Source organism: Carcharhinus amblyrhynchos, chromosome 6 (assembly GCF_965287045.1).
Source record: "Carcharhinus amblyrhynchos chromosome 6, sCarAmb.v2.hapA, whole genome shotgun sequence".
NCBI classification, from domain to species: Eukaryota; Metazoa; Chordata; class Chondrichthyes; order Carcharhiniformes; family Carcharhinidae; genus Carcharhinus; species Carcharhinus amblyrhynchos.
The window spans coordinates 69,932,505-69,958,508 of record NC_137329.1 but is presented as its reverse complement, the minus strand read 5'-3'; the positions used below and the strand labels follow the sequence as shown (position 1 = coordinate 69,958,508).

General features: G+C 42.2%; 1 protein-coding gene across 6 annotated transcripts in view; it reads left to right on the top strand.

Annotated features, from left to right (window-relative positions):
- Window positions 1-25,720, top strand: part of cnot4b (CCR4-NOT transcription complex, subunit 4b) — a 162,246-nt gene extending 136,526 nt beyond the window's left edge. For 3 of the 6 annotated variants that reach the window (XM_080190614.1, XM_080190611.1, XM_080190613.1), the window contains 2 exons: window positions 2,982-3,188; window positions 24,517-25,720. In XM_080190614.1, coding sequence (XP_080046740.1) covers window positions 2,982-3,188; window positions 24,517-24,812 — 503 coding nt within the window. In that variant the 3' untranslated portion in view covers window positions 24,813-25,720. The remainder of the gene's footprint in view (window positions 1-2,981; window positions 3,189-24,516) is intronic. The other 3 variants (XM_080190617.1, XM_080190615.1, XM_080190616.1) reach the window with 1 other exon arrangement.
- Window positions 25,721-26,004: the final 284 nt, after the last annotated feature.

Sequence of the window (26,004 nt, the reverse complement as noted above, 5' to 3'; positions counted from 1 at the left end):
CCTGAACAAGTTACTACAAAGCATCCTTGGTCCAGAATGCAAATCAGATAGTGGTCATTGTCAGCAGTCTTGCTGCAACTTGTGTCTGCGTTAACTTCGATGCCTGTGTGTAAATGTGAGTATTCATGGGCAGCAATTAATTCAAGAGGGTATTGGCTCACCTACAGCACATCAATTTTTCTGAGAGCTGCTTGAGCAGAGTTGTAAATGTCAGTGGAGCTTTTTGCAAACTTATAATTATTGAAAATTTGTTCAGTTCAACTTTTTTGTCCTTTCAATGCTTAGCGTGATACGTGATGAGCTTTAAGCCAAGCACACACAACCGTCACATCTTAGTTTTTAAGAAATTGTGCTCTTTGATATTTAAAATTATTTCTTACCATAGGAGCATGTGACTCAGGAGCAGAAATAGACCATTTGACCCCTCAAACCTGCTTCACAATTCAGTGAGATTATGGCTAATCTGATTGTGATCTCAATTCCATATTCTGCCTATCCCCAATAAGCTTCAACTCCCTTGTTAGTCAACAATTTGCCTATCTCTGCCTTCTAAATGTTTATTGATCCTGCCTCCACCCCTCTCTGGGAAAGAATTTCAAACATTCATAACCTTGAGTAAAAAAAATTTTTTCTCGGCCCCATCTTAAATGGGATAACTGTCACTTAGGTGTGGATTGATCAGGGATAGCCCAATTTTGTCTGATTTTTGAGAAGATCTTGTCTCTCTCTAACTTAATAGAATTTTTTGAGGAAGTAATGAGGAGGATTGAGGGTGGCTCAGTTTGGCAGACTGGTCAGAATGTGAAATCCTATGGGATACAGGAGAAGGTGATGAATTGGATTCAAAATTGGTTCAGCAACTGGAAAGAAAGGGATGGATGTTTGTGCGAATGAAAGCAAATTCCAGTGGCAATCCAGTTTTGGGGCCTTTGTTGTATATGTTAATAGCCTGAACTTAAATAGGATGCATGATTGGAAAGTTTGCAGATGACACAAAAATTGGCAGCGTAGTTCATCGTGAAGAAGATAGCTGAGAGCTCCAGAATGATATCAATAGTTTGGTAAATGGGTGAAAAGTGACAAATGGAATTCAATCCAGAAAATTGAGGGCATGCACTTGGGGAGGGCAAACAAAGCAAGGGATTACATAATAAATGGAAAGATATTGAGAAGGGTAGAGAGGAGTAACAGATCATGAAATGCATATCCACAGAATCCAGAAGATAGCGAGATAGGTGGATAAGATAATGAAGAAAACATATGGAATGCTTTCCTTGTTTGGACCAGTTATTGAAGCAGGGATGTAATAAACTACATTAAAATTCTGATTAGGCTATAGCTGAAATTGTGCACAGTTCTGGTCACCACATTACAGGGAGTCATCATTGCCCTGGAAATTAAGAGGTTTGCAAGAATGTTGCCAGGGCATTAAAGTTGCATCAGAGGAATGATTGGATAGGCCAGTGTTTTCCTTCAGACAAAGGCTAAGGGGTGACCTAATTAAGGGGCCTAGATGGGTCTTTTTTTTCCTCACTCCTTGTCTGAAGCAGACATGTTGAGCTGAATGGCTTCTTTCTGTGCTATAACTTTCCTGTGAGACCCTTTGTTTTTGAATTGTGTCCCCTAACTCTAATCTCTCCCACGGGGGAAACATGCTTTCAGCATTCAGCCTGTCAGGTTGTCTCATTGTCACCTGGAATTTGGTTGAAAAGTCCAAGCAAACTGACTGTCTGCTTATGTCGTTAACATTCAGCCACTCAGTGCATCGCCAGCAACATAGTTTGACCAATCTGCACTTTCCCTTTCAAACAACAGCTGTTAACAATATGGTTGCTAAGCCAGGATGAAATAATATTTATATGGTTCTGAGTGTCATTCCAATTTGTAAATTTAAAAAAACAAAGTTTAGATTTATTTTGTAGGCTTTCCAAAGCTGTATCCCTGCTCTCGTCTGAGAGAGGATGCGAATTCATTAGGCAGAACTTCCCATTCATTGTCAGGTCTTGTCAGTTGGAACTGCAGTGCAGTTTTGATTATGCATATAACTGCTAGAGACTTTTCTTTAATCACTTACTCAAAATTTATTTTCTGCTAAATTAGTTTTCGCGCTCCCTTTTTAAACAAGTTGTTGAATGCTGCTGTGATTTGATTTCCTGAGCATGGTGACATTATACTCTTTAACAGGTGAACGTTGGGGTCAGATATTGATTAGTTTGAACGAATCTTGTCGAACATGCACACTAAAACTTGCAGAGTCAGAAGTTTGTACAGGAACTTGCAACCCCTTGACTTTCAAAATTGTTAGGTAATATAGGGTGTCACATTTCCATATGGCTTTATCATATGAGCTGCAGATATATATTGATTAAGTCAACAGATGCCTTAGATTTGAGGAAAAATCCTTATTTGGGCATTGGGTAGCACCATGAACACATGGACTTTGGAAGCTAGAATGCACACAGGGCCGGAGCAGTTTGCATGAATCCAGTGACCGGAATACAGGATCCAGGGAATGTGAGTGCACTTCAGTGGATGAAATAGAGATGGGATCCAGGGAATCCGTGTACTGTAGTGTCTGAAATAAAGATTGGACCTAGAGAATATGCATGGACCTTGGTAACTGGAGTAGAAGCGGGATCCAGGGAATGTATGTGGAGTTCTGAGTGGGAAAGAGACTGGATCCAAAGGATTTATAAGCCCAATGGAATGGACACTGGGTCAACAAGTGCAGACAGGTACAAAACCGTTGCTTCAGTGAGCAGAGAAACAGCAAGTATGGGGGCCCCAGTAATAGTAATGGAAATGCCACCTTTGAATGTGTGCAGATCCAAAATAGATGGGGCTGCTGAATACATGTGAGCAGACTAGTGAATGTGAGACCCCTTAAGTAGCATGGAATCAAGACCAGTAAAATCCAAAACTTATCTGGCAATGCCCAGTTAATTTTTGTTTTTCCTTTTATTTTATTTTATTTTTTTCAGACAGCGGCAGTAATGTGGCAAGTTTAAATGTGAAAGAGTGGCAGGATGGTCTACGGGCACTGTTACCAAATATTAACATCAATTTTGGGGGACTACCAAATGCTGCTTCCTGCTCTTCAGTGAACCATGCAGCACCAACTTCAGCCAACAGCACCGGCCTGAACTGGGAGAGTGGGAGTGGCTGGATGGACCCAGCAATTATAACAGGTGAGGCCAACCGATCATCTCCATTCAGCTCACTCCTTTACCCCTGTATAGACCCAGTCTGGATCCAGAGGCTCAAATTGGAACTAAAACCAAATGAAGAAATAATGACAAGTAGATTCAGCACTGATTTTTGATTATTAGTTCTGAAATTGGAGTCTATTCCACGATTTTTGGATGTCGCTGGTATTTGTTTGCCAATGTTGCAGTGAGTGAAATGGCATTTTTTTAATTTGCTAACTTCTTCGTGACTTCCGATGTTGGGAATTATCCAGTCAGAGTGAAAGAGGTTGAAGCAGGTCCAACTGAATCCCCATGTTAATGGGATGTTTGTGTCCCTCAGACTCAGTAAATTGTCGTGTGTGGCACACTGAATCCATTACTCAGTTTCCACTGTTATGTTTGTGAACACTGTGGTTATAGTGAACTGTCGTAGCAGGTGTGTGAAATTTTCAGACACTCGCTTCAGCTGTGTGAAGTACTCTGCAACACAGTTTGCTTTTCCAGACTTTGTACTGTGCCTTGTGACAGCATTTTGAGTTGATGTGAAAGACCTGCTGGGTCCAGGTCTGCCACTTGTTGGCATAGAGGTTCTGTTGGCAGTGCTGAATCAATATTCTGACTTGTTCTCAAAAGTGCATTTTGCCTATTAACCAGTTGCTTCCAATGCAATAAACAATTCTCTCCTGGCGCCATTAGTAACTTCCAAGTGGTCAGAAACTGGAACTGAGCAATGGATAGGACTAGAGCTGAACTATTGACGTCCTTGGATAAAGTCCATAACTGGCTTCCTATACAATTGCAGGAAACTTCCTGAGCTGGCTAAAAAGAAAAAATATGTAGATGTTGTCTTGAGTTCAGATATGCTCGATTGAGGAATGTTACTACTCCTCATCAAAAGCAACATGATCCTGAAAAGCGGTATTGAGGCTACAGGCCACGAAGATCAAACTAAAAAATGTATGCTCACTTAGTTTGTGGTGTCAGTCATGCCTCATGAATCAAAGTTATTGGATTATTGCTTTGAATCCCACACTACAGTCTTGAATACAGTAGGCTATCAGATGTACGCACCTATTGGTTGTGCCACCTTTTGAGAGGACCAGTAAAACCAAAACTCCATCTGCCCTTTCAAGTGGACATAAAAGATCCCATGGCACTATTTCAAAGCAAAGTAGGGGAGTTAGCCATGAGCTGGCCAATATTTATCTCTCAATCAATGGCACTAGAACATTAATTCATTGCTCTTTGTGGACTTCACAATGTGGAAATTGTAACTGTCTTTTCACAGTCCAAAACTGACAGCACTTCATTAACTGGGACACTGAGGTGCTCATCTGCCCTAAACGTGTTGTTTCTACTGGAATGTTTAGCATATGTATTAAGTTTTTTGTTGTTTGCGTTAATCCCCATGTACCTCTGTCCCTCCTAACAATGTACCAGTTGTGTGGTGTTAGAATTTTTAAAATTATTGGTTTATCTTCTGTGGGTTTTTTTAAGTCTGGACCTCGTTGAATGGGCGTGTATCATTTCTGGGTTAAATGGCACTCATTTTGAGCTTGCCTATTGTTCAGTTGGGTCTTTCTTGTACAACCTAGCAATGTGATAATTTTGGAGCACAAAATGCTGGAATTATTCAACAGATCAAACAGCATCTGTGGAGCAAAAGAGTTAATACTTCAGGTCTGTGATCTCGCAAACATTTTGCACCCTGTTTTGAAAATAAGGTTTAGAGTTAACTAACTGCCTTGCTGAATGCTCCTGTAAAATGCAGGAATTCCTTTAGATGCTGAGGCTTTCTAGAAATTGTATGCCAGAAAGAAACTCTCTCATCTTTTTGGACAATACCATCCGTTCAAAGTAGCCGACTAGGCATGGTTGTTGCAATGGTGATACTGCTTTAGCCATTTGTACTAACTGTAGTAGAAAAGGTCTTGCACACAACGCAATCCTGGTAAAAATATTTCATGATTTTTTTTTTAATACACGCCTACCTCATTCAGTACTAAACTCTTTAAACCAAAGCTTCGAATTCTGCACTTTGTTAATGAAACTTGTGTTTAGTTTCATGTGGTACTTTACTGTCAGTGATCACTGAAACTCTTGATTCATGTCATAAGACTTGCCAGATCCATCAATCAATGAGCATCACAGTCAATGGACCCACAGTGGCGTATGACTAATTTATATTTACTAATCTGGATCCCCAATTAGCTACATGTGACAAGTGGCTAATATATTGGACCTTTAATTAGTGAACTTGCAAGTTTTTCACTCTAGTCAGTTTTTTGTTGCTTTTTTTGGTGTGATTATTAAATATATAGCGGTGTTAGACAGAACTTCGATTCAATCCTTACTTGTGCTGGGTTAGTTGATTTCAGCCAAATTGGGCAACATGCTGGGCATCAACATCTCTTGGGTTTGAAGGGGAAAATCAGCTAGCTCAAGTTTCAAAACAACTCGCTGATGAAACGCATACTTGTGCAGATTGCTATTTGGGCAAAATTAGGCTTGATAGTGATGCTCCTACAGTAAATAAGCCTCCCCAAGTTCATTTCCTTGAAAAGGATGCTAAAAAAGAGAACCTTGTGGTGCTATGTGAAAAAAGAAGGAATATGGAACTTGTAGCTCTTTCAAAGTGCTAGCATGGGTTTGATGGACCAAATTACCACTGTGTGTTGTAATATTCTAAGGACAGGCAGCTTCTCAAGTGTGGAAAGAAATCTGTGAAAAGGGAATTAAACAAGATAGAGATATAGAGATTAAATTAAAAAAGCATTTAACTGGGGCTGCAGAAGATGGCAGAGCTATCAGCAATCTTCTATAATTATGAAGTTATCTGGATGACAAGTTTGTGAAATAAATTACAGCACATTTGAATCATTCTTGTTGCTTTATAGTTCAGAACTCCCAGAAGACTGAACAGCAAGAGTCTTTGAGGAACTACTGTCTGCCTATTTTACACTAACCATAGTTGGACTAGAACCGTAGTTGAACTATAACACTGTCCCCCAGTTGTTAGCTGTTTACCAGGAAAATATCAGATGACAAACGTCACCATTCTGCAGGGACCAGTCTAAAATTTGTGCTTAAGTTTCTATAAAACAGTTGAAAAGTGTGGGTTATGCAAAATAAAAGTTGATTTCTTTTTTTAAATTACAGACAGGAAATGGATTCAGTCTCCTGATTTCCATTGCCATCTAATGCTGTGTTAACTACGTCAAAATTAATGACCGCTTTTGCACACTTTCTAACATGTCCTTCCTTACTCCAAACTTTGGAGTGAATACAGCCTGAGCTTTGGTGTGGAGAGGATTGAGCCTGTTCGTTGCCATATATAGATTGCTTGGCTCCAAAAAGAAATGAGTCTGTGATGATCTTGACAGTGTAGCCTGCATACATCTGTGTTGTGGCAACTGGTAGAGTGTATGAATTCCCGTTCTTTGCAACTGAAATGCAATTTGTGCATTTTGTTTGCCAGTTACCTCAAGTGATGTATCAAACCTCAGTAACAGTTGGCCTCCGTTGAGGGCCAGTGCATGTAACTTTCAGTATTACAGAATTGGCCAAATGCTTTGTTCCTATTTTGTGAATGTATCTGACTTTCTGTATATGTATGCAAGCCTATTGCTGGTAAACGCCCAAGAAAATTAAATTCAAGAAGTTAGCATTTATTTTGCTAAGATTTCACATTTGGGGAAATTCCACCTAATCAGTAAAGCTACTGTTCGAGCTTCTGCTCCTGCTGTTTATTTTCCATTCCCCAACATGGAACTTCTGGTTCCAGTTCACAATAAATATGTTTGGGACTGCCATATCCCATATGTGATGAGAATGAGCAGCACTGGCTTGCAATGACTTGACACTTCACTGTGGTAAGCACAGACCATGGCTGCTCATCCAGTTTCCAACAATGGAACAACTAATACTGAAGCATAGAGAGAGAGAGAATCAAACCTTGTGCCTTCGCACTTGTTTCTTTGAAGCAGTTCACTGGCATGAAATTTTCCATTTCACTACAGTGCAAATAGTTTGAGGCATTCAGAGTAGTTTGTTGAATTATATGGAATATGCAGCACAAACAGGCCAGTTTCCTAAGCTGCCCATTTATGCTTCACTTGAGCCAAATCTATACATCAATTTAACCTCCTGTCAAATGTTTATCTTCCTTCCGATTCAATGCATCAGTACTATTCGCCTTGGCCAATTTTTTCTAAATTTACTATTTGGTTCCTTAGTGCCTATCTTAAAAAGAAATTTTCTGTCTATTCCCATTGAAACCTTTTTTAATATTTTAAAAATCTCCATGTCACCTTTTCACTTGCGCACCTGAGGAGTAAACATAGCAACCTGTTAAATGAAAGGGACAAAAATATTGGCACACTAGACAGCCAGAGTTAGGCAGGTTCAATGATCTTTTAATTGCCCGCATCCATTTGATTTATTTCTTCAGTTTTTGAGGGGGGCATTTGACCAGGGGAGAGGGGAATAATGTTACAAATCCTTTATTCTTGCTTGCCCATTTCACACAACACATACCCACGTTATTGCTCTGTCCCAAAATATTTGAAACCATCCCTCTGCGTTACCAAGTTACATTAGATAATGTGTTCCAAATCTGCTTCAAAGCTCATTAGAATGGACTTTCCTTGAAAGTTCACTTGTTCAAGACCATATGTTCCAACTTGGCTATGGATTAAAGTTGGTTCAGTGATGAAACTGGATTCACATGGCACATTAGAAACATGAGCATACAGTCTTGGCTGAATCTGCAGTGCTGCACAGTCCAAGATGCCACTTTTTGGAAGGATGTAAGGACTCACATAGCACTTCTTGAAGAAAAGCTAGGGATTTTGTCTCATAACCTGGTCAGTGGGAGTCATGATGTAGCGATGCTGGCGTTGGACTGGGGTAAACACAGTAAGAAGTCTCATTACACCAAGTTAAAGTCCAACAGGTCTATTTGATAATAAACGCCTCAAGTTTTCGGAATGCTGTTCCTTCATCAGGTCAGTGGACTCACCTGACGAAGTAACAGGGTTCCGAAAGCTTGTGGTGTTGACTATCAAATAAACCTGTTGGACTTTAACCTGGTGTTGTGAGACTACTTACTAGTCAATGGGCCCAGTAAATATTTTTGTAATGCATGACAGATTTGTTTAAGTGCACAAGCCCTTCAAAATTGTGTGGCAACTTAAAGGTGCCGTTTAAGTTGAGGTTCCTGTACAGTTTAGCAGGAAATATTGCTCCTAGCCTATACGCATCCCTCACCAGCATCACTGAAACAGATCAGGTTTTTTTCTCATTGCTGTTTGTGCGATTGCCTACATTACAACAGTGACTGCATATCAGAAGTACACTTCGTTGACAAAGCTGCTTAGGGATGTCCTGCGGTTGTAAATACAAACCGTTATTCCCTCCTTATGGTTGACTGGTTACTAGCAAACTATAGCATGACCTGTAAATTGTTTTTAAAGGTTTGTTTTTGCTCCTCTCGGGTATTCAATATAGTTTTATTACTCTTTGCCTGATTTCTGACTCCGTTCTGTCAGATGCTTAAGTTTAAAGTTTTTATTAGTGTCACAAGTAGGCTTACATCAACATTACACTAAAGTTACTGTGAAAATGTCCTAATGGCCACATCCACCACCTGTTTGGATACACTGAGGGAGAATTTGGCATAACCAATGCACCTATCCAGCATGTCTTTCAGACTGTGGGAGGAAACTGCAACACCTGGAGGAAACCCACACAGGCATGGGGAGAATGTGCAGACTACACACAGTCAGCCAAGCTGCAAACTGAAGTGCTCGTGCTACCTATCAATGTGTCTCAGATGTCCAATTTTCTTCCAAAGTTGGAACACAGTGATAACTTCCATGACTTTAGCTACCCCTCACAAATTTGATTGAATTCTTTGAGGAGATAACAAAGTGTGTGGATCAAGGTAGAGCAGCTGATGTTGTATACATGGATTTTAGTAAGGTGTTTGATAAAGTACCCCAAGGTTGACTCATGAAGTAAGTAAAGAGGTAAGTGGGGTAGAGGGAAATTTGGCCAATTGAATAAGTAACTGGCTATCTCCTAGAAGACAGAAGGTGGTGGTGGATGGAGACCAGTTACCAGAGGTGTACCTCAGGGATCAGTGCTGGGTCCTCTGCTGTTTGCAATTTTTATCAATGACTTAGAGGACTGGGCTTAAGGGTGGATCAGTAAATTTGCTGATGACACCAAGATTGGTGGAATAGTGGATGAGGTGGAGGGCTGTTGTAGGCTGCAAAGACACATTGATAGGATGCAGAGCTGGGCCGAAAAATGGCAGATGGTGTTTAACCCTGATAAGTGATTCATTTTGGTAGGACAAATTTGAATGTGGATTGTAGGATCAACAACAGGGTTCTGAGGAATGTGGAGGAACAGAAAGATCTTGGGGTTCATATCCACAGATCTCTGAAGGTTGCCACTCAAGTGGATAGAGCCATGAAGAAGGCCAATAGTGTGTTAACGTTTATTAACCGGGGATTAGAGTTTAAGAGCCGTGGGGTTATACTGCAACTATACTTAATGGGCTGCAATTGGTGAGACCACATTTGGAATATTGTGTGCAGTTCTGGTCACCTCACTATAAGAAGGATGTGGAAGTATTGGAGAGAGTGCAGAGGAAATTATCAGGATGCTGCCTGGTATGGAGGGTAGGTCTTATGAGGAAAGATTGAGGGAGCTGGAGTTTTCCCTTTAGAGCGGAGGAGGATGAGGGGTAACTTATTAGAGGTTTATAAGATGATGAGGGTGAAGATTGGACATTCAGAGACTATTTCCTTGGGTGGATATTGCTGTTACAAGGGGGCATTATTATAAGGTTCATGGTGGGAGAGATAGGAGGGGTGTCTGAGGTAATACTTTACTCAGAGTGGTTGGGGTGTGGAATGGACTGCCTGCTGTGATAGCGGAGTCAGACACTTTCAGAACTTTCAAGCAGTTATAGGATAGGCATATGGAGCACACCAGAATGATAGAGAGTGGGGTAGCTTGATCTTGGTTTTGGACAAAGGTTGGCACAACATTGAGGGTTGAAGGGCCTGTACTATACTGTTCTATGTACCCCCTTCCCCACTTCCTGTCCTCAAGTTCACATCCATGCCAGACACCATGGTCATGGCTGATGCTTTTTTATTCCAGAAATGGCATCATTGGCTAGGACAGCATTTATTGCCCACAGTGCTGTTAGGGAGGGTGTTCCATGATTTTGACCCAGTAACAGTGAAGAAGAAAGGATACGTTTCCAAATCAAGATTACACATGGCGTGGAGGGGAACTTGTAGGTGGTAGTGTTCCCTGTACCTGCTGCCCTTGTCCATCTAAGTGCTAATGGTCATGGGATTGGAAGGTACTGCCTCAGGACCCTTGGTGTGTTCCTACAGTGTACTTGTGGCCACAGAAACCAGGTACATTCTTTAGCAGAGATTGGGGGTCCCCTGGTCAGGGAGAGAGGCTCTACGCTGGTGTATAATTCTCTCTACCCTGTTTTCAGCTGAAGTTAATTTTATAGAAACTTTGCTTCCACCTAACCGGCTAAATGACTCCAGATGGTATCACAGCATTATTTTAAAGATTCTTGTACACTGACATGAAGAACGCTGAAAGAAAAGAATGCCCAGTTGATGGGTTGAATGTGATTTCCAGATACTGCCTGAACATAAAATAATGGAACAAAACCAGTGTTAAATTTCTCAGGTGTGCAGATATATTCTCAGAATGGAGGGAGACAACAAAGTTTTCAGGGAGCTCTGCAATCATGACATTGTTCATTTCCAACCAAAATCTCCTTTAAAGCATCTGTTTAATGTCGGCTGTGTAGTATTCTGGGGCTAGCATTGAGCTGCTGATTTCAGAAATTCTTCACTCTTGTGGCTGGACTTGGGCATCTGATCTCCATTCTGCCCTGTCAAATTCTCATGATTTTGCAGCTGAGAAGAATTTAATAGTAAGCGGATCATAGCACAGCCCCTCTAAGCAAGGCAGCAGCTGCCCTATCACCTTCATGTGAGTCTGAATGAGTTGGTCACAACCAATTAAGCTGCATTTTACAAAGCAAAATTATTGTATCTGATGCCAGATGAGTACACCTTAACAGGTCTGCCATGTAATAAGTCACAGTCACAGGCACCATCAGGCAATTAAGTATATGTGGGCTCTCCATTGTGTAATCTAGTCAGTCCCATTGCCCTGCTTTATTTCCATAGCCCTACGTGTGCCCATCTAGTTTGCTTTGGAAATTATTGATCATATCAGCCTCCACCATCCTCATGGAAGCATGTTCCAAATTGTTAGCATTTGCTGTTTAAAGTTCCTTCCCCATTTTAACACTGTGCATTCTCTTCCCCAAACCTTAACTCTCAGAATCTTGAGGTATACACTTCTAAAGGCAGTCAGTGGGAAGTCTGGTTCAGGCAGTTGAAATACTTTGATTTACTGTCAGGTTCAGATTATCCCAATGCCTTTTGATCTGAGTGGCTCAGCCCTTCACACACTTTGATTTTTTGACACGGTGATTGTTTGAACCTTTCCTATTAACTTGAATTTTCCATGTTGCGATTTACTGATGTGATTTCATTGGTTGTAAATATTAATAAAATAAGATTCTAAATAACCGAAGATCTTGTTGCATGGTGCACAGTTGATGCAATGCAACACAGGGTGTTGGCAAATGTGGTCTTTCCGGTGTTAACTTTTAAAAAGTTAATTAGTGTCACAGGAGCCTTATATTAACACTGCAGTGAAGTTACTGTGAAATTCCTCTAGTTGCATACTGCAGTGCCTGTTTGGGTACACTGAGGGAGAATTTATCCTGGCCATTGCACCTAACCAGCATGTTTTTTGGACTGTGGGAGGAAACCAGAGCATCTGGAGGAAACGCACGCAAACATGGGAAGAATATGCAGACTCCATGCAGACAATTCCTGGCTTAAGTAACTAAACCCGAGTACCTGGTGCTCTCGGGCAGCAGTGTTAGTTTGTGCTATTAAGCCAATTGAATTTTAAAGATGTCCTTTATGATGTTAACCATCCAAAGTGCACTTTCTAGGGGATCCCTGCAGGCTAGAGAGCCAATCAGGTGTTACAGATATACGAACTAAGAACAGGACTAGATCAGATGGCCTATCAAGCCTGCTCTGCCAGTCAGTAAAATGGCTTGCAACTAATTTCAGCTTTCACAGAATGGGCTTCAAGTTTCAAAATGTCAGTTTGTGTTAAGTTGACAAAATTGAGCTAATCTGATCAGGCCTGATTCTTCAAGACTGTCTCAGCCATGTGAAACTTGTTATTCAGTCTCATCTTGGACTGACCCCCTTGTCTGGCAACCTCTGCTTTGAACATCTTGTCTTGTTTGAATTCTCTTACCAGTTCTTTGAAATTATCAGTTTATCACTGAGTTAGCTTCACTGCTTTCCTCATTTGGCCTCTGTACCAAATAATTTCTCAGTCTTGGTGATTTCAATCTCTATTTCATCTGATCATGCTGTATTTGTTGTCCACTTCTCCCGAAAGCTTGCCTTCCATTTGGCCAATCTCTTGACCTAGCCATCAGGCATAATCTTGTGGATCTCATCCTGTTAGTCGTAGATAAGTCCATCTGTGATCACTTTCTTGTTTAACCTTTCACCCGCATTCTCCCTGTTAGCCCTGGGGAAATCCCAACTGCTTAACCTGTGGCCGTCTGTTCACCATAACATTTCTGCAGCTTCTGATTTGTTCAGTCTCTTCCTTACCTCTGCCTTTGCCATAGTCCCCAATAAAACTATTACTTTCACTCAGCCTGGATGTCAGCCCTGGTACAGCTCTTGTCTGTTCTCCCCTTGTCCAAGGGTATTGACTTGAAAGGATGTGGTAGACAAAGGATTTAGCCATCCATTGCCAGATCTGGTGGGACCACTTTAAGCACTGTTGGGTGCTACCCTTGCCTACTAAAACTGTTTATTATTTTGGAATTGTCCTCAGTGCACAGATATTCCCAACTTTTTTTCTCTCCTTTTATCATCTCTTCCATTTTTTTCCATCAACAATATGTGAAAAACCAGTTGACTACTTTTGCCGCAGGAACAGACCCTTCGGCCCACCAATTCTGTGCTGACACAGATGTCCCTCTAATCTAATTTTTTGTTGCTTCAATGTGGTCCATATTCCTCTATTCTGTGCCTATACATGTATTTATCCAGATGCCTCTTGAATGTTGTTTATAGAATCTGCTTCCACCATCTCCAGCAGCACATTCCAGGCATTCACCACTCTGAGAACTATCTAATCGGTTACTTCTGTCTCCCTTCCTCCCTAACCCACTGGGCCAAACTTCAGGACGAGGGGAGCAGAGAATTACGAATATTATCTTTCTCTAGTTTGTCTCACATCTTCTCTTGTACTTTTTCTGTACTTAGTTCCCTCCAGGTGTTGCCCCCTCTCCTTCAAACCTACCCCATCAAAATATTAAACCTCACTCCCAAGCAATATATAAATGCAAGTCTTCCTTTCATTTGCTTTCAATTAACCATTGCAAACCAATTAAGCTGTCCTGGATTTTCACCAAAAAATTCATTTCCTTAGTCATTGTCCAAGGCTGAACCAGACTGTTGGCAGTCATGATCCAACTGTTTTAAATTATGAAAACAAGAAGAGAGAAAGCTGCTGACCCCAAAAGCACAGAATTCCAGTAATACTTGGCAACAATGCCCATGGGTTTTACCCAAGTTAAGGGATTGTTCACACTTTAATAAAGGTATACTGTACAATTTCTCAAACACTTCCACACTTTGAAAGGGAGATTCATAAACTCTCTTCCCAAAATTAGTCTTCTCACTCGACACTCTGCCTCCAAATCAAAAATTCTGAGCAGCTCATACGTAACAGTTGGTTTTCAGGGCTTGTCTCCCACAACCAGCAAATCAGTTAAATTTCCCTCCTTAAATATCCTTTTCCCCTTTCATCTCTGGTTCCATAGTCCTCAAAAGATTCCCTGAACTCAACTTCTCCTAATATCAATCTTATCTTGTATAAATTTTACTGACCCAAAAGTAGAAGCAAAATAGGAGATGACATCTTCTCCTAATGACTTATTGTATCTTTCTAAAATGCACATGTTCCCCTGGCACCTCTGAACTCTGCTCTCTCTTGAAATTTGTCAGCTGAAAAAACAAATTTCCCACAATCTCACAATGTAAAGTTTAGATCTAACTTATTTATTTGTAACTCAAGCTCTCTATACCCTTGCAGACAACCTGTCTCGAGTAACCTCCCTGCTGTTTAACCCTGGACACAGCACCCATACACAACTTTTTTTAGCCTACACAGACAAACATTAAACCCACCCCCCAAAAAAACCTCTCATCCATGATAGCTCCATATCGTCGTCTTTCAGGTTATCTACTTCAACCATTGCTATACCTTGCACCTCAGCTTATCTGCTGAGATCTTCACCCACGTGTTTGTTAACTGTGGTCTTGATTCGAATCTAAACTGGTCAGCCTGTCATCTTAACCCTACGTTAAACTCTAGGTCACCTAAATCCAGCTGCCAGTATCCTGACTGTCAGCAAGTCCCATTCACCTATCAACACTGCTCACTGGCCTATGTTGACTCTAATCTGACAATGCTTTGATTTTGTTCTTTGTTCAAACTCCTATCTCCAACTTATTCCAATTCTGTACCCCTCTGATCTCTGCACTCTTTTTAGTTCTGACTTTTTGCACATTCCTGATTTTCGTTGCTCCACCATGGGTAGCTTTCTGCATCTGTTTGGGTCTGAAGCATGAGAATTCCCTCTTGAAACCTTGCCATTTTTCTTAATAACCTCCTTTTTCTTTGTGTTCTTTTGAACTTACCTCTGACTAAGCCTGCTTGCCGTTATGTGGCTTGCTGTCAGTTTCTTTGGTAGCACCCCCTGTGAAGCATTTTGGGATGTTTCCTTATAAAAGCACGATCAAAATGTAAGTTATTCCAATTTAACTTAGCCATGGCTTGTCAGAAAATTTTAGATGTTTTCTGGTAATGTTACATGCTCCTGTGTGTGAATTCTGTGCTTTTTATTCTAACAACTTTAAAGGAGTATTTACCATTTGCTGCCAGCTTATGAGACAATGAAGGAGATTCTTATAATCGCATTCATGTAATTTTACTGTACATAACATGTAACAGGAGGGTTCATTATGTAATGTCTCAGTAAAACCATTAACTCTGGTTGAAATTTTAGGCTTGAATGTGGTGTGAAGCAGCACCATTTTCTTACTGTGTCCTTCCAAACTTAGGAGTGATTCTAAAAAAATTGAGTGCCCATGGGGGAGTCCACAACTTGAGGCTATAAACATGGGATGCTGGCCTTTATAGCGAGGGAGATTGAATATAAAAGTAGGGAGGTCTTGCTGCAACTGTACAGAGCACTGGTGAGGCCGCAGCTGGAGTACTGTGTGCAGTTTTGGTCGCCGCACTTACGCAAGGATATTTTGGCCTTGGAGGGAGTGCGGAGGAGGTTTACTAGGCTGATACCGGAGTTGGGGGGGTTGAACTATGAGGAGAGGCTGAATAAACTAGGCTTGTACTCATTAGAGTTTAGAAGAATGAGGGGAGATCTCATTGAGACATATAAGATGATGAATGGGATGGATAGGATAGAGGTGGAGAGGCTCTTCCCGCTCAGAAAGGACAGTAGGACTGGAGGGCACAGTCTCAAGATAAAAGGGGGGGGTGGTTTAGAACAGAGTTGAGGAGGAACTTCTTCACTCAAAGGGTGGTGAATCTCTGGAATTCTCTGCCCGTTGAAGTGGTGGAGGCTGCCTCGCTAAATATATTTAAGACATGGGTTGATAGGTTTTTGATAGGCACGGGGATTAAGGGTTATGGGGAGAGGGCGGGAATGTGGAACTGAGACACGACAGATCAGCCATGCTCTTATTGAATGGCGGGGCAGGCTCGAGGGGCTAGATGGCCTACTCCTGCTCCTATTTCTTATGTTCTTATGAGTCCCAAATAAATCCACTGACGAATTCAGGAATGACTCGATTATCCATGAGTATTATAAATGTGGATTTCAGTACCATGTGGAGTGGTTGATTGGATTGAGATGATACGCGAAAGATAAAGGGATGGAAAGATATGATCGGTGTGATGAAATGGGCTGGTAGGCATTTCCTGTGAAGCATAAGAACTGGCATAGAGCTAGAATCATTAGAATCATTGATGCAGTGCAGAAGGAGCCTATTTGGCCTGTCAAGTGCACTGACTCTGACAGAAAATTTACCCAGGCCCTGTCCCCATGACCCCATGTATTTACCCCATTAATGCCCCTAACCTATACATATTTGGACACTAAGGGGCAATTTAGCATGGCCAATCAACCTAACCTGCACATCTTTTGACTGTGGGAGGAAACTGGAGCACCCGGAGCAAATTCAAGTAGACGCTAGGAGAACATGCAAACTCCCCACACATTCACCCAAGGTCAAATGAGCCCGGGTCCTTGGTGCAAGGTAACACTGTGCCACCCATGCCATCCTCCACCAGAATGCTGAATGTTGTGTTTCTGGCTATAAAATTTGACCAGCAAAGGTGTGCCATTTGTATAAAGTACTGGTGGATGCCGGTCTGTCATGCTGAGAAACTGAGAAGTGAAGTGTCATGCATCTCTGGCATCTTCTGATACATGTCAGAATATGTAGAGCTGGGCATTGAGTTGTACCCAGGGAAATGTAAGAATTGAACAGTGTAGCCATTAAGGAAGAGTGCACAAAAGGCTTTTCTCTTACAAAAAAGAAAAGGCTGAGGCTAATCAAATGCAAAGATTTTAAATTATGAAGGTGTTTCATATAGACATAAGAGATGTTTGTTTGTTTTATTTGGATATTTTTGTTCAGCTCAAAAATATTGAGGGTGGGAGCTGGAGAGATGTGTGGGGAAAGATTGTTTAATGTGTGTGTGTGTGTGTGTGTGTGTGTGTGTGTGTATGTGTGTGTGTGTATATTGAAGCGTCCTGAAAAATCTAAAAATCCAGACTGATACTAGGATCATTTTTTCAGTCTGAGCATATCTGCTAGGAAGCGGCAATTATGCTGAATGCAGCAGGGAATTGGTAAACAGGACCACATGTTGGGGTAGGGGTTAGAAAGTCTAAAAAACTTTTTTTCACTTCATGCGTCTATCTCCAGTTCGAACAAGTGTTCAAAATGCAAAACTAAGAAAAGCTTATTGAAAGACAACCAGCTCACTAGGATCTGGAAGGAGAAAAGCCAGGTTAATGCTTCAGATGTGGAGTGGGGATGTAATTGCCAGTTGTGGTCAAATGACTGACTGTGCCTAGGCTCTCAATAACAGAATGGGCCCTTTGGTACAAGACACAACTTCTGCAGAACTCTAAACCAGCAAGAGACTATCTGCAAGAGGTGGGGCGAAAATGGGAGAACTTGACTGCTGAAAGATCTTGAACTCTGTACTACTTTGATCATTGTTTCCTGGTTGGCCTGTAGAAAATTGTGATCCCACAGGGGAAACTAGTAATGGTGAATATTACCAAAATGCCCTAATTCAGTGTTCTGTTAGTTCAGACGTTAACCAGCAATATGGTTGGTGTGGTGGCACTGCTGCCTCTCAGCTCCTGGGACTCGGGCTTAATTTTGGCCTTGAGTGACTGTCTGTGTGGAGTTTGCACATTCTCCCTTTGTGTGGGTTTTTTCCACAGTCCAACGATGTGTTATTTAGGTTGATTGGCCATGATAAATTGACCCTTTGTGTCCCAGGACCTGTAGTTAGAGGGATTAGCACAGTAAATGCACAGTTACAAAGGCAGGGCAGGGGTGGACCTAGGTAAGATGCTCTGAGAGTTGATGCAGATTTGATGGGCTTAATATCTTCTTTCTGTACTGTACTTTACTAGAGAGGCAGTGCTCGAAAGACTGGAGGAACTGTTTGTGTACAAGTCCCCAGGACCGGATGGAATGCATCCAAGGGTTCTGAAAGAAATGGCGGAGGCGATAGTGGATGCCTTGGTGATTATTTTCCAAACCTCGCTGGATTCTGGGGAAGTGCCGGAAGATTGGAAAACGGCTAATGTTACGCCGTTGTTTAAGAAGGGTGGCAAGCAAAAGGCAGGGAATTATAGGCCGGTTAGTTTAATGTCTGTTGTAGGTAAAATGTTAGAATCTGTGATCAAGGAGAAAATAGCGAGGCATCTTGAGAATTGTTTGATAGAGCAGACGCAGCACGGTTTCGTTAAGGGGAAGCCGTGTCTGACGAATTTATTGGAGTTCTTTGAGGATGTGTCTAGGGCGGTGGATAGAGGAGAGCCGGTGGATGTGGTGTTTCTTGATTTTCAGAAGGCGTTTAATAAGGTGCTGCACAAGACGTTATTACAGAAGGTCAGGGGGCATGGAGTTGGGGGTAGGGTGTTAGCGTGGATAGGGGATTAGCTGTCAAATAAGAGGCAGAGAGTGGGGGTCAATGGGTGCTATTCGGATTGGCGGTTGGTGATTAGTGGAGTGCCCCAGGGGTCGGTGCTGGGGCCTCAGCTATTTACCATTTATATAGATGATCTGGAGGAGGGAACCAAGTGTATGGTGTCGAAATTTGCTGATGACACCAAGATTGGTGGAACGGCAAATTGTGTGGGGGGTGTGGAAAGTCTGCAGAAGGATTTAGATAGGCTGGGCGAATGGGCCAGGAACTGGCAATTGGAATTTAATGTTGGCAAGTATGAAGTTGTCCACTTTGGTAGGAATAATGGTAGGAAGGACTATTACTTACATGGCGAAAAACTGCAGCATGCGACGGTGCAGAGGGACCTCGGGGTCCTTGTGCATGAGTCACAAAAACCCAGCCTGCAGGTGCAGCAGGTGGTCAGGAAGGCGAATGGGATGCTGGCCTTCTTAGCGAGGGGGATTGAATATAAAAGTAGGGAGGTCTTGCTGCAACTGTACAGTGCACTGGTGAGGCTGCAGCTGGAGTACTGTGTGCAGTTTTGGTCGCCTCACTTACGCAAGGATATTTTGGCCTTGGAGGGAGTGCGGAGGAGGTTTACTAGGCTGATACCGGAGTTGAGGGGGTTGAACTATGAGGAGAGGCTGAATAAACTAGGCTTGTACTCGTTAGAGTTTAGAAGAATGAGGGGAGATCTCATTGAGACATATAAGATGGTGAATGGGATGGATAGGATAGAGTTGGAGAGGCTCTTCCCGCTCAAAGGACAGTAGGACTAGAGGGCACAGCCTCAAGATAAAGGGGGGGGGGGTGCAGTTTAGAACAGAGTTGAGGAGGAACTTCTTCACTCAAAGGGTGGTGAATCTCTGGAATTCTCTGCCCGTTGAAGTGGTGGATGCTGCCTCGCTAAATATATTTAAGACACGGGTTGATAGGTTTTTGATAGGCACGGGGATTAAGGGTTATGGGGAGAGGGCGGGAATGTGGAACTGAGACACGACAGATCAGCCATGATCTTATTGAATGGCGGGGCAGGCTCGAGGGGCTAGATGGCCTACTGCTCCTATTTCTTATGTTCTTATGTAGGAATTTTGTGGGAATATTTCCTTATGATTACAGTCTGAATTCTAAATTGCAACAGCAAATGGTTGATGTAAATATCACGAATAGCCTTGCCTTGTATCCAGAAACTCAGCTTCATAATGAGTCAGGTGCCCCTTGTATCTCCTGAATTAATTTTTTTTATTAGTTTATGGGGCTGGGTGTCATTGGCTGGTCAACATTTATTGCCCACCCCTAGTTGAGGGAGGGTAGTTGAGAGTCAACTGCATTGCTGTGGCTCTGGAGTCATATGTAGGCCAGACCAGGTAAGGACAGCAGATTTCTTTCCCTAAATGACGTTAGTGAATCAGGTGGATTTTTCTGACAATGGCCAATGATTTCCTATTCATCAGTAGATTCTTAATTCCAGGTACTTTTTGTTGAATTCAGATTCTATCATCTGCCATGGTGGGATTTGAACGCGGGTCCCCAGAACATTAGTTGAGTTTCTGGATTAATAGTCCAGCGATAATACCACTTGGCCATTGCCTTCCCTGTACACCTGGATTCTATTCCTTGAAATTAGTAAATCAATCTATGGAATGATAACCTACAGAGTTAAATGTCTTGACATCAGGCTTCCAATCAATGAGTGACTTTCAGGTTAAAGATGAGAGTTTAATGAAATTTCCTTTCCTATTATTTCATTGTGCTGACACTAGGATTTCAGTGGAATGTAATGGGTGCGTAATATTTTCCTACTCCCTTAACTTGAACTGTATAAATTATGCAGTAGAATGATTATAAATACTGCTGCAAATTCATGTTGAGCTGTATAACAACACTGCCATTGTACTACAGTACTGATGGGGACAGGTCTCTCTGTATAACATTGGGATACATTACTGGTGGGGACAGATCTGTCACTTTATAGCACTGGGGTACAGAACTGGTGGTTAGATCTGTCATTTCATAATAATGGGGTACAGTACTGGTGAGATCAGATCCATCCATCACTATAACACTGGGGACAATGCTGGTGGGGACAGGCCTGTCACTGTGTAACACTTGGATATAGTACTGGTAGGTACTGGTCTGTCACTAACACTGAGTTAGAAATCAAGTGGTATATGAAGTGTATTGTTTATTATTTTTACTACTTCACTAAGCTTGGAGACAGCACTCAGAACATGGCAGACTTGCAACAGCGATCAGCAATTTTTATTCCCTTCTCTTCCAGCTGCTGACTAGCTTGAGCTAGCTCCAACATTTTGTGCTTTTATTTAAATTTGCAGCATGATGGTTTTCTTTATAATCCCCTCCTAGATGCGAAGTGTAGCGACTGTTGTTTGGATCCGTTCTAATTTTATCAGCATATCTCCAATTATTTGAACCAGATTCATGTTCAGGGGACAGGAAAAAGGGATGGCACAAAGGTCAGCACTGCTGTCTCACAGCGCCAGGGACGCGGGCTTGATTCCAGACTTGGGTCGCTGTCTGTGTGGAGTTTGCCCATTCTCCCCGTGTCTGCATAGGTTTTCTCCAGGTGTTCTGATTTCCTCCCACAGTCCAAAGATGTGCGGGTTAGGTGGATTGGCTGTGCTAAACTGCCCCTTAATATCAGCCAGGGTAAATGCATGGGGATAGGGTCTAGGTGGGACTGTGGTCTGTGCAGACTCGATGGGTTGAATGGCCTCCTGCACTGTCGGATTCTATCGATTCTATGGAAGCAGAAGATTGCTGGGCTGCTGGCGATGATCTTTGCATCATCAGTGGAGACAGAGAGGTCCTGGAGGATTGCTAACGTTGCTCCTTTTATTCAAGAAAGGGAGTAGAGATAGCCCTGGAAATTATAGACCAGTGAGTCTAACCTCAGTGGTTGGTGAGCTGATGGCGAAGATCCTGAGAGGCAGGATTTATGAACATTTGGAGAAGTATAATCTGATTAAGAATAGTCAGCATGGCTTTGTCAAAGGCAGATCATGCCTTATGAGCCTGATTGAATTTTTTGAGGATGTGACTAAACACTTTGAAGGAAGAGCAGTAGATGTAGTATACATGGACTTCAGCAAGGCATTTGATAAGGTGCCCCATGCAAGGCTAATTGAGAAATTTTGAGGGGGCATGGGATCCAAGGGGACATTGCTTTGTGGATCCAGAACTGGCTTACCCACAGAAGGTAAAGTGTGGTTATAGATGGATCATGTTCTGTATGGAGGTCAGTCACCAGTGGTGTGCCCCAGGGATCTGTTCTGGGACCTTTACTCTTTGTGATTTTTATAAATGACCTGGATGAGGAAATGGAGAGATGGGTTGGTAAGTTTGCCAACACAAAGGTTGGAGGTGTTGTGGATAGTGGGGAGGGATATCAGAAGTTACAGCGAGACATTGATAGGATGCAAGACTATGTGGAGAAGTGGCAGATGGAGTTCAACTCATAAGTGTGAAGTGGTTCAATTTGGTAGGTCAAATAGGATGGCAGAATATAATAATATTAATTATAGGACTCTTGGCAGTGTGGAAGATCACTCAAAGCAGCTGTGCAGGTTGAAGCTGTGGTTAAGAAGGCGTATGGTGTACTGGCCTTCATCAATCGAGGAATTGAGTTTGAGTCGAGAGATAATGCAGCTATTTAGGACCCTGGTCAGTCCCCACTTGGAGTACTGTGCTCAGTTCTGGTTGCCTCATTACAGGAAGGATGTGGAAGCCATAGAAAGGGTGCACAGGAGATTTACAAGGATGTTGCCTGGATTGGGGAGCATGCTTTCTGAGGATAGGTTGAGTGAGCGTGGCCTTTTCTCCTTGGAGAGACGAAGGATGAGGGGTGACCTGATAGAGGTGTAACGGATGTTGAGGGGTATTGATCGAGAGGCTTTTTCCCAGGGCTGAAATAGTTGCCACAAGAGGACACAGGTTTAAGGTGCTGGGGAGTAGGTACAGAGGAGATGTTGGGGGTAAGTTTTTCACTGAGTAGTGGGTGCGTGAAATGAGCTGTTGGCAACGGTGGTGGAGGCGGATTCAGTAGGGCCTTTTAAGACACTTTTAGGTAAGTACATGGAACTTGGTAAGATAGAGGGCTATAGGTAAGCCTAGTAATCTCCTAAGGTAGGGACACATTCAGCACAACTTGGTGGACCAAAGGGCCTGTATTGTGCTGTAGTTTTTCTATGTTTCTAGGACAGTGTACAGCTTTGCAGGATGTTAGAGTTGATAAATGCTATACTAACGCCTTCCCTCTGTCCAAGAGCAGACACTTGTGTTTGCACAGTGAATGTTAGAATACCTGAGTGTTTGCATTTGTATTGCACCTGTCACATTCCCTGCATCACAATGATTAGATTCCTTTTCAACTGTTTTCTTTGTGATGTCAAAATGCAGCAGTCCCATTACATAAAGCAAAGTCTTACAATCAAAAAAATGGTCAGATAATCTGTTTGAGGGATAAATATTGGCCGTTATGCCAGTGGAGCTCTCTGTTCCTCTTCCAGTAGTGTCATGGGATCTTTTATACCCACTTGAAGCATCAGATTCCTTCCTTGATCCCTTTCCAATTCATGTTATTCCTTCTCCTCATTGACAATTAGCAAATACAGGCAGTTTCCATCTGTATGTGAATATTAACCAGCTCTAGATCTGTGGTCCCACTATTGGCTGAGGCTTGTTACTGTATGTTTCATACTGGGCCCTGCTCTAGTATTGATTTCCTCCTCCAGTGTAAGCCAAATGCATTTACTTCAATCATGCCATCGCCTGTCAACCTGCTTGACAATGTGGTCAGACTTATTCTGTGAAACCTTTTGCATTCTGTAACTCTGTGTTGAACTTTCTATGCCACATTAGATCTTTTTCCAACCACCAGACTTTTTTTTGAGCTTAGTTGTCTGTTTTTGAAGGCCTCTTTTCAAATTTAGTTCAGCTCTTTTCATCAGCCCCTTCCTCAAAGACCACCTCATGTCACAGAAAATGGACTTTATAATCCTCATTCTATTTTTCCCGTCTCTCCTGGACTCACCCTGATTTGCTGAGTCCTCACCAAATGTTTGCTCAATGTTAGAGGATTGTTGGTTTTTCATCTCTAACTTTGTGGAACTCTTCCAAAACCCATTTAAACTTTGTGCTTCTGCATTGCTTTAAAAATTTCATTTTTAAAAAAAGACCTTTTTTTAAAATTAAGGTCTTTGATCTGTTCTCCCCTCTAGTTGTTTCCACCCGGCTCAGATTCTCTAATGCATTCCTAGCTCAGCCTCATCCTCCTGCCCTATATGTCATTTAACTATTGAATAACCTCAATCATTAGCGAGGCCACATGTCAACAAGGGCACATTGACAGGGACTTTTCCTGTCTCGGTGCCCAACTACCTCAGCAAGCTAGGCTCCCACTGCTGAGACAAAAAGCTAGGCTTGCTCTCCGTTGAGCAAAGAAATTTGGAAAGATTTCATTGAGAACTTGGGGGCGCTGCAGGTGGATGCATGACTATTTTTTCTGCAGTTGTGATAAGGAATGTGCTGCCTTAAATGTTGGTGGAATCAGATTAAATCATAACTTTAAAAAGAGAAAATGGTGTACACCTAAATGATATGTATCGGGCTACAGGTGAGTGGGATTAATGCATAGCTCTTTTAAAGAACTGATTCAAGCACTGAAGAGTCATTCAGGCACTGAAAGAGGCCATTTGGCCTATTCAATCCATACTGGCTGAGGTAATCCAGTTAATCCCATTCTCCAACTCTATTTCTGCATTTGTATAATTCTACCTCGTATTGTAGACTGTTTGAGTGTATGATTGAACATTGAGTTCTCGGATTAGTGTCCAACATGTGTGTTTCCTCTCCACAGGTGTGCCAGCATCTACGGGCAACAGTTTAGACACTCTGCAGGATGAAAACCCTCCACATTGGTTGAAGTCGCTCCAGACGCTGACAGAAATAGACGGCCCCACAGCAGCACAGACCGGGCACAGTAACCCCTTCAACACACAGATACCCTTACACAGAGCTGGTTGGGCCCCCTATCCTCCACCTGCCAATCCCAGCAATTTTCACTCTCCCCCTCCAGGCTTCCAGACCACCTTCAGACCCCCCAACAAAACCCCCACAGATCTTCTACAGAGTTCTACATTAGATCGTCACTAAGGAAAACTGATTTGTTCCCCTCTTCTCTTTCCCTCTCTTTCTCTTTCTTTTTTCTCTCTCCCTCAGTACGCATAATCTCAGTTCCTGATCAGTGCCAGATGCAATGCAATCGCAGCGTTACGTTAGAATTACCAGGAGATGTTTCTGCTCATCAGTATCTTGACAGCATGGTCCCCTGCCTTGGGTGGGCTGTAGTGCCTCCTGTTGACCAGTGTCTAATCCATGAGCTACCTAGAACAGTAGACTAATACAACATTGAATGCGGTCATTTGGCCCCTTGTGCCTGTACTTCTTGCAATATCCAATTATGCATCACATTTCAGAAAAACCCACCAGTGGTGGGTGAATGTGAAAACTACACTGTAAAACACATCCAGGAAATCTGGTGTCAAAATTCACACTTAACATGTAATTAACAAGTTTAAGTTCATGGTCAGCAGGAGAGTGGCATGCTGGATAAGCGTTTTGATTCATGATTATATATGGGCATGTAGCTGAGGAGTGGATGAGTTGACTAAAACAATTTGATTTTTTAATTTTGACTTTAGCTTAAATAATACAAGAAATATGTTTTAAAAAGCATTCACAAATTTAATACCTAGACAATAAAAGAACTGCTGAACACAGAATGGTATATACTCATTTCTTTATCTGTCTTTCTCTGTGTCTGTCTCTCTTGGCATTTAAAATTCACTGGAATGGGAGCTCTGGGATAGCACTGCATTGGGGGTCACTTCATTCATCAGGAGCACAACTTCTTGGAACTCTGCCTGCCGCTTCAAGTAATCTGTAGGTTCTGGACATCGTGCAGTATTTGAAGAGAGTGTGGTTAACCTTGACGCTAAAACTAAAAATGTACCTCTTCAGATTCGAAACTAAATCTTAAATAATAAAAGAAGAATACTTGACCCTGTCGCGTTTTGTCTACCTATGTGTCTGTTCTTGCATTCACTGACATGCATCTCTAACAAAATGCAACATATGTGTCTGGTAGAGTACAATATAGTCAGTTTGGTTCAAGTCATACCTTGTACAAAATCTCTCCAGGGTGCCTGGGTAAGCCATTCAAACAGAGTACTGATGAACATTAAACTCAAAGACCTCCTGCAAATACTGATTAATATTTGAGGACCTTGTTTCTAGTTTTATCCACACTGAGCACCTACTCTAAATATTACCCAAATCCAGAGCA